We start from the raw sequence: 9,052 nt of genomic DNA, 5'->3' as shown, positions 1-9,052 counted from the left end.
CATGGGAAAAGAATAACTCTTAATATTATTTGTCTGAAAAGTGTCCAAGCTCAAATGGCACAGAAGCAGCGCATGATAGTTTCATGTGCGTATTTCTCTCTTCTGCCTTTTCTTTCACTGCAAGGGTGATCACTGGTGTAAGATTGTAAGGTCCTTGTTTTAGTCCATTTGCAATTGAACTACATGTGTTTGATTTCTTATGTCCTGAGGAGTTCTCTCTTATAAAACAGCATTCAAGTATTCTAGTTTAACATCCCCATTTTTCTGAGTTAAGGAACAAAGTAGACCTTGGGCTTCTGTTTCCATTACGAGTCTTCCAGAGTCCCATAACTGATAGCCATAAAGTCTTCCTTTGTAACACACACTCAGCACTAAAGCCAGAGTATTGCTATTTGGCATTATCCAGTGAAGTGCAAGAAATTAAATAAGTTATGTCTTTATTGCTATAGTACAATACCAAGCAAAGTCACTTTTTAATACAATTGCAAGGGTTTTGTAGAGTACATGTCCCTCCTCTTAGGGCCCAGTAGTTCAGCTGCACTGCAAGTATCACATTGTTATCACGTGTTGAATGTCAATCTAAGAAGATGTGTTGAGTATTCTTGAGTCTGAAGAATCAGACCTTTCATCATACTCATCTTCTGTGTAAATTGGTTGCTTAGACACAATAGGACACCCGTCATCAGGGATTGAGATCCTAGGATCTTCTGACGAGCGGGAAGGAAGGACAGGCGAGCTTCGGAAAACGCTGGCTGAGTTGCTAGAGAAAGGACTGACATACTGGGACCGCAGCTGGTACTGCTGCTGCAGCGTCATGGTGTTCCACAGGGTGACGTCGTTGGGCAGGAACGGGCTGGACTGGTTTCTTGCCAAAGTGTTCCTCAGCATCAGTGGGTAGCGTGGTGGCTGAGGGAAAGGGTGCTGCAAAGGTACAGCCAGAGGATTTGGCACGACATTACTGGAATCAGCAGAGAACCTCAGCGTGTCGGGAACTCTAAATGCTGAGCCCACGGACCACTTGGAAGAGGAAATAGGGTATGAACTCAGCGTGTGTTCAAAAATGTGACCATTGGAAGGCAAAACAAGACCATCGGATTCTGCAGAAGTTCTCTCCCCACTGGCCACTGAAGACCGACTGGACAGGAGAACCTCTACAGCACTCACCAGATCACCGCCGCACCCCTTCAGGATCAACTCCAGCACAGTTGGCTTTTGGTTAGGGAAGATCTTTTTCAAGACTTCAAGAGGAGGTCTGTTGGCTTTCAAACTGAAAGGTAAAGAAACTGTCCCGGAAGGACCTTCTATCAGGAGGTGGTTCTGTTCTGGGTGGTACTTGGGGCTGTCTGAACGGCTCTCTGTGCTCCCACCATTTTTCTGAACTGCGTAGCCAACCTCATCCACTGAAACAATTTCAGGGCTTTCAGGGGTGAAGCAGCTTTTGGCTTTCGTCATGTCTGGGGAGCTCCTTTGGTCTGTGTCTTTGTCACTGTAGGTCTCAGCATTGTCTGCTCCACTAGCATCACCCAACCGCTCCTCATTCATGTCTGCAAAGAGAAGGCAGAGAAGTTAACAAAAATCGGAGGCCAAAAGCTTTTACAGACATTTGAGGATACAGTCTTCTTAAAGTGAACAGAGCAGGATTCTTGGGGAGTTGGGAAACATTTTTCATAGAGATCCTGCTAAAATTAAGGTCTCTTTGCAACATCCCATGAGAACAAAACTACAAAAGAATAATGTGACATAGTCTAGGCATTTTATGCTGCCTTATAGATATCTGTCTCATTCTCCAATGTACAAGAAAAGAAGCAGGGGTTATTTTTCTGCTGCATCAAATATGCTACATCAGTCCTCTCTCACTGGTTACAAGGCAGCAACACACCATCCAAATGCAAGCTCTCTCAGAGGAACTTCAGCACTTTCACATCCTAAGTCCTCACTAGCACTATCCCAACTGACTGTGGGCTGAGATATCCAGAGGGCACTTGGGAGACCAAAATTCCCTCTGCAAGTCCAACAGCATTGGTGGAATCACTCCATCATGACTACAGGCTGAAGGTTAAAGAAGTCTTCAAATAGATCAGTGTATTCTAGTCTTGGCTCTGCGGAAACTGGTTCCTTCCCCAGCAAGAATCATAGGCTTTTCCTCCAAACCCTGGAGCACAGCTGATGCCTTAGCCTGTTAGAGCACAGAATCTAAAACAAACTGGTTTGGAGAGGACCCCTGGAAAGCTTCTGGTCCAACCTCCTTTTCAAAGCAGGAGTAACCTAAAATATAGAGCATCTTGGTCATGTCCCTGCTCAGCTGAGTTTTAAATAATTCTAAGGATGGAGACTCCACAACCTCTCTCAGCACTTGTTCCAGGGACCTCACTTTTTGTGTGCTAAACTAAGGGCATGAGCTGAGTACAGGGCTGAAAACAAGCCCATTGACCAGACTGTCTCCAGATGGACACTCAAAAATGGGGATACCCCAAATCTCTGGTCACTTTGGTAACGCCTGGCCAGAATGTGGAAACCTTTGAAATAAGATTGACTGCTTGTCAGAAAGAAGTTTGACAGCTTTCACAGTTTATGCACAAGGGGGGGGGGCAATGTACTTGCTTGTGATTGTTCACAATTATTTCCCAAGAACCCTGTTCTCCTAGCCTTCCTCATCCAGCACAATGATGATCTCCCTGGGAAGCATCAATGTCTGGGGAAAGGGTTGTTGTCCAAGCTGCAGCTGATAGAGCCTGCTTTAGCTGCTCAGGGCAATGGTTTTGAACACACATATGTGAAAGACTATCCGCAGAAACCAATACAGCTATTTGTTTGGTTTCCCACGACCTTGGTGATCAGTCCAACTAGATAAAGAAGCTATAAGGAGCAAGCAAAGGTTACCAAAATGTGCTGATGATCACCCCTGCCCAATCGAGATGGAACAAGTTAAAGGTATGCAAGCGCCTGAGCCTCGCTGCTCACCACAGGCAGTCCTGCCTCCCTCCCCACCACAGGCAGTCCTGCCTCCTTCCCAGCCCAGGAATGGGCAGGGCATTTCCCCATGCAGCAGGCTAAGTTTAGTGTGGAACAGATCAGCTCAAGACAAACTCTACAAGTGTAATTTACCCACTTTGAGAAAGGAGTCAGGATCTGAGCAAGCCTGCGTGGAACAAGAAGTCACTATGCTCACCAGAATGGGAGCCATAAATAAATATGAAATCCTGGCAGAGCACAGCCTGACAGTCAGCATGGCAAGGGGAGGTTCTTCTCATGAGGATGGCTGTGCCAGGCAGAACTGATGCACCATCCTACAGAGCTGTGGGATGATGCTAGTTTGGACTGTGAAAGATGAGCATGGGAGTCGAGCTGAGGAATACGGGTGCCCTTACAAAGAAATCACCCTTCTCTTTTAGCAGGATAATCTGTTTTGGGTACCCATTTTTATATCGGTTATGCTCTCTGTACAGCGCAAATGGAAAAGCAGTAACTCTTCACGTAGGTATATTACAAAGAAGGCAATGTATGTATGCTCTTCTTTATACAGTTGGTGCATCAGTCTTGCCTTAGCAGCCGAAGGGGAGTGCAGGAAATGTTTGCTGGTAGCAAACTGGCAACGTGTATCCTTTTGAGGAGGTGGTAAGACCTCGGCATAGCTCATCATTATTCGAAAAAAACCGTGAGGTTTACACTACCTTTCCCTGCTAATCCCTTCACATGTTCATAATCATGCATTTATTACAGAAGACAGGATGCTAAAAATAATTCATATCTGATGAATGGGCAATTTATACATGGAAGGCTTACTGGGCAGTCTGAGGACAGCTAATTACCTCTGTCCCTGTCTCACCAGAGTTAGAAGGCATTTAAAGGAGACAGTGGTCCTAATTTCCAGGTAAACAGATTGCACTGTGGTACCCAGTATTACCAAGCAGACCACATGCAGGTTGAGCATATTTCAGCATATACTGCCCTTTTCTGGTGTATCTTTATGGGCTGATAACAAGTACCACTGGGGAGCAAATATATGCTAAAAAAAAAAAAAATCAGATTAGATCTCCCTAATACACTCCCTGAGCCTTACAAATTATTATTTTCAAGATATGCCAAGGTTTGTTTAGTTTTCAGTACCCTTTAAAGTATCCTTATGAGGCTTGGCTAAACATTTTCCTCGAATTCTGAAGTTTGCATCGTTATCATGAGGAGACGGCACAGATCCCGACTTTTAGCTTTGCACAGGGACAGTCTCCTCGTACAAGCACAGATCGTAGCGGTGTGTCTCACCGGACTCACGGGGTCCGACCCGTAGAACGGGATTTCGGTGATCTGAATCAACTGCTGCGATGGGCTCAAGGAGGATTACCCTCCGCTGGTTAACACGGAGTTTGGGTGCCACTGTATTTCTTTTTTCTCTGCCTTTCTGGGAGCGTTTCCCGCCGCAGGTGCCGGGCGGTGTCTCTGGGCGGCAGTGCGCGGTGCCGCCGCGGGCGGCCCAGCCCGGCGCCCCGGACGGGACGGGTGGCCGCTGCCTTCTTCCCCGGCCGCTTCCCGGTGCTTCCCGCCGGGCAGGTCGTGTTTCGGCGATGCTTTTTCCTCATCTGAACACCACCTCCCCACCACGCTCGCGGAAAGCATGCTCCGGGGACTGTCCCCACCTCTTCAGGGAAATTGCCGAGATCAGGTTTTTCGTTTGTTTAAAATAGTCACAGCACAGCAATCGTTAAATAAACAAAGATTCGGGAAGATAGATTATAAATGTCCTTATGTGGGCACTGAATTGTAGGAATATTGCATGCACGTACTAATCACAAATATCTATACTTTCAGGTACAAAAATATTAATTTTGTGTTCAGAATATACAACCGCTGCTCTTAGCCAAAGGTATTTTTTGCACCACTCGTAAGCTTCACATGAGGATGTTCTAGGCTTTAAGAAAGAAATCTCGTCCTCATTTGTAGGTTTTGGGTGTTGTGCTTGTTTATTTGTTTTTTCCCCACACCTTCTATTTCAAATTGCTTGCATTCGAGGATTCACGTTGTGAGCCCTGAGGAAACTAGGGAAATTGTTTTCTTATTGATATAAACGATGGCGAGTATTCATCAAACAATAGGCATGCAGAGACAGATGCATACCGAGATCTACAGCGATGCTGTGCAAATACAGATTCACATGAAACACAGTACAGTGGGAGAACCGTGCGTGCATTCATGGTAAAATCTACATTAATAAATAAATCTGCTACGAATTTGGAGCAATGTATACTCCATTTTTTCCTTGACTATTTATACATTAAAGATCATGAGTCAAATATTGTAAAGGGGCCAAATAAAAGAAAAACGGGTGAGAGAGAGAAGCTGTTCTTAATTTGTCTGGAAAACTTGGTCTAACACTTTGGAACCAAATTTGCTTCCTTGATACTCCCACCGCTGACTCTCTGTTAAAACAGCTTGCACTTTGATGGTCAGGAAAGCTCTTTCTGCAACACAGATTTTCTTGGATCCCCAAAACATCTGCTATTTTCCCTATTTCTATTATTAGAATGGACTGATACCAGAACTAGCATAAAGCCGCATAAAGCTAAGGTCATGTAAAACTTATGGGGGGGGTCGTGGTTGTGGGGTTTTTTGATTGGTTGGCTGGTTGGTTTGGGTTTGGGGTTTGGGGTTTTTTTTTTATTTTATTTTACTGTTTGTTTGGGGTTTTTTTAATTACTTTCACTACAGACTTTCTTCCTACAGACTTTCTTCCCAATCTTCATAAGGTACTTTGTAGGAGACTAGTCACCATTCCCCAACTAACAGAGAGACCACTGTGTTGTATTAAGAAGCTGGTTCTGAAATTAACAGAAGACTCAATATAGTGTTATATTAATCGTTTATAAGCCTTAATAACTATTACCAAGACAGAGAAATGTAACACGCGCTGATGCGGGAGATGCAAGTTCATGAGCACAGTACCAGAAGGAGGAATTATTCCGGGTTAGCACAGGCAGGTGCAACAGGGGTAGTTTCTAGGCACATTATTGGCACAGAACAGAACTTTGCAACTGTCCCACCGAAACGACCAATAATAAATAAATATAAAAATAAACTGATCTGATTCTACCATACATCGGGAAATACAGAAAAAAACCTTCCAGGCGATTAATATCCTGGTGAGGTTAGAAACGGGGTCGGCTGGGGAGCAAATAATTACATCCTCTGATCTGACGATGGTTTTAATACAGGCAGCGGGGAAGAGAGGGAAGAGAAAGAGAAAGCCTTGCCGTTCAGAGCATGCAGGATGGTTGGAAATAAACAGGTTATCTGGTTAACAGTGGCAGGTAACAGGAGGACCCCGCGAGGAGATGATTTTCCACTTTGCTCTCACGCATTCCCGTGGTCATAAAAGTGGGAAAAAAAACCCTCTGTAACAATCGGAGACCTGGGACCGCGCGGGTGAGGTCCGTGCAACCGGTGTCGTTTCCCGGCACCCCCATTCCCGGGGTGCCCCGCCCCCCCCCCCCCCCCCCCCCCTTCCCCAGCCCGGCATCGCCGCGGGCCTTGATTTATGAAGATCTTCTCCGTTATTTCCCCCCCGCCCCGTAAAGCTGTTAGCAGAAAGTGCTGACTGGCTGGCAAGGAAGAATTTCTCATCAATACACTTTGATTGTATTTTGCAAACAAAATGCCTGTTGCTTGGTAACATTTCACTTGAGCCTGACCTTCTCCAAAAGTTATTGCTATCAGATTCGATTTACACTGTCCTCCCGTGATTACTGTAATCTTTTAAACTGGGAAGTTCATATATCAGGGGGAAGAAAAGTTGGGCGTTCAAGTCAATACCGTTTCTATCCGCCAGATTTATATCCTGCTGGTGAAGTTTATTTGTTTCACTTTCTGGAAGGAGCCAAGGCGGCTTTTTTTTTTCCCCCTCCTTTTTTTCCCCGGCCTTCTCCTCTCCGCGCCCCCCCCCCCCCCCCCCCCCCCGCGCATCCCCCGCCGTCCCTGCTCCGGCCAAGTGCCGCCGCGGGTGCGGGGGGCAGAGAGGCTCCGCGCCGGCGGTAGGCTGCGGCCAGGCGGAAATCTGGGAACCCCAAAGCCCCGGCCCTGGGGAAAAGCCGGCGGAACCGGGTGGAGATGCGGGGGACGGGGAGGGACAGAGGGCGGGCAGGCGGTGCCGAGGGCCGGCCGAGGGGAAACAGGTCCCAGATCACCGGCAACCTCGCCGCCACCTCGGGGCCGGGCCGGCTCCATACCCGTGCCCTCGGAGACAGACCCACTGGTCCCGCTCCCTCACACCGTTCCGCGGGGCTCCAGCCGCCCGGCAGCGAGCCGTAAGGAGTCGAGCTGTGCGGGACCCCAGGGCTTGCCGTTCCTTGCCCGGGGCACCCGGTGAAATCTCGTCGCAGCTGCCGCTTCTCGGCGGAGCGGGCTGACAGCGGCCTGCCGGGCGTCCCCGTCGGGGAAGGCTGTCGCCTCCCGCTCAGGCACGAGGCGGGGAAGGGGACGACGGCTCCGGAGCGTTATTTTGGCGTCCAGAAATGTGTGTTACCAGTAGGTCGCACTCACAAGGGGCCGGTTGCGGGAGGCGGTTTCCAGGTCAGCATCCCCGACCTGCCGACGCGGCCCGGCGGGACACGCCAGCGCGGGAGGGCCTCGGCCGATGCAACCGGGCAGCCCCCCTCATCCCCTGCCGCCCCCCGCGGCCCTCCTTGCGGGCAGAAACGCTCCGGTCCCCGGCGCCGCTTCTGCCCCGAAGCTCCCGGCGGAGGTTTTGTCCCGGACGGGGCCCCGCAGCCCGATGCCCTGGGTGCGGGCAGCCGGGGACCGGCCCCAGCCGTCGCAGCGGGACCGGGAGCGGCAGAGGGGCGTGCGGCTGCGATCCGCGCCGCATGCGGCCACTTCCGGCCGGCCTGGGGGACCGGGCCCAGGCGCGACACGTCGGGAGCCCGGCTGGCGGTGGCGGCGTTTGCCGGTCCCCTCCGCTGGTCCCGGCGGCTGGGCGCCCGGCTGAAGAGCGGGCCCGGCGCTTCGCGGCTCCTCGCCTTCTCAGCGCGACGGCGCGCACCCGCCGGGCTTCCCCGCCTTCCCACGGCGCCCGTCGGGAGGAAGCGAAAGCCCCCGCCCTTCCTCCCCCGGGCGCCCCGAGGCCCGCCCGCCGGGGTCCCGGCGCGGGCGCTGCCCTCCCTTCCCCTTCTCCCCGGGCCCCGCGCTTCGCCCCCCCCCCTCCCCCCCACCCCACCCCCGGCCCCGCGGCGCCCGGCCCGGCCCGGCCCGGCCTCACCTGCCTTGGGGAGCGGCCCCGGGAGCGCGGGGGGCGGCTCGGCGGCCCAGCGCAGGGCGGCGGCGGCCGCCAGCTCGGCGGGGGCCCGCGGCGGCGCGGCGCAGGGCGGCGGCCCCGGCGGCGGGGCGGGGGGCTCGGCGCTGCCCGGCGGCCCCGGGAGGGCGCGCAGGGAGTCCGGGAGGAGGCTCTCCAGGCTCTCGTTGGCCTGCTGCCGGCGAAGCGCCACCTGCGCGGCCATCACCCGCTGCCGCTCGATGATGAGGATGCACTTCTCGCAGGTGCAGTCCTTGAAGCGGCAGTAGCGCTTGTGGCCCTTCAGCCAGGACAGCACGCCGTGGTTGCGGCACCGGGCACACTTGGGCGTCCGCTGCAGCGGAGCTCGCGGCGGCTGCGACACCGGGCCGCCCATGTAGAGGTACGGGGAGCCGTAGCCGTTCATGCCCGCGGGAGGAGCCCAGCCGGCGCCGGGGCGGAGAAGGGGGCAGCGGGGGCGGGCGGAGGCCGGGGCGGCGGAGGAGAGGAGAGGAGGCGGGCGGCTCTGCCCGCGGGCTCCGCGGGGGGCGCGGCCCCGGCCCCAGGCCGGCGGGGGTAGCGGCCGCCCGCCGCGGTGGCACCGGCGGGCACAGCGTTGCCGCCGGCCGGAGCCACACTGCCACTGCCCGCGCCGCCCCGCCGAGCCCAGCGCCCCTCCGCCCGCCCCCCGCCCGCCCCCCTCCACCACCCTCCTTCCCTGCAGCCGCCGGGAGGAGGGAGGGAGGAGAGGGAGGGAGGAGGGAAGCTGGGGGGGGGCTCCTCTGCCCTGCCGTCGGG

At 53.2% G+C, this 9,052-nt stretch overlaps 1 protein-coding gene across 1 annotated transcript; it reads right to left on the bottom strand.

The window, feature by feature from the left end:
* Window positions 1–579: 579 nt before the first annotated feature.
* On the bottom strand, window positions 580–8,681 carry DMRT3 (doublesex and mab-3 related transcription factor 3). Its single transcript, XM_074856688.1, has 2 exons — window positions 8,243–8,681; window positions 580–1,544 (listed from the first exon to the last, which is right to left on the bottom strand). The coding sequence occupies exons 1-2, from the start codon at window positions 8,679–8,681 to the stop codon at window positions 580–582; spliced, it is 1,404 nt and encodes a 467-aa protein (XP_074712789.1).
* Between the last annotated feature and the right edge of the window lie 371 nt (window positions 8,682–9,052).

This window comes from Strix uralensis, chromosome Z, assembly GCF_047716275.1.
Source record: "Strix uralensis isolate ZFMK-TIS-50842 chromosome Z, bStrUra1, whole genome shotgun sequence".
In the NCBI taxonomy this organism is placed as follows: domain Eukaryota; kingdom Metazoa; phylum Chordata; class Aves; order Strigiformes; family Strigidae; genus Strix; species Strix uralensis.
The sequence above is the reverse complement of the archived record's forward strand: the minus strand, read 5'-3'. Positions and strand labels throughout refer to the sequence as shown.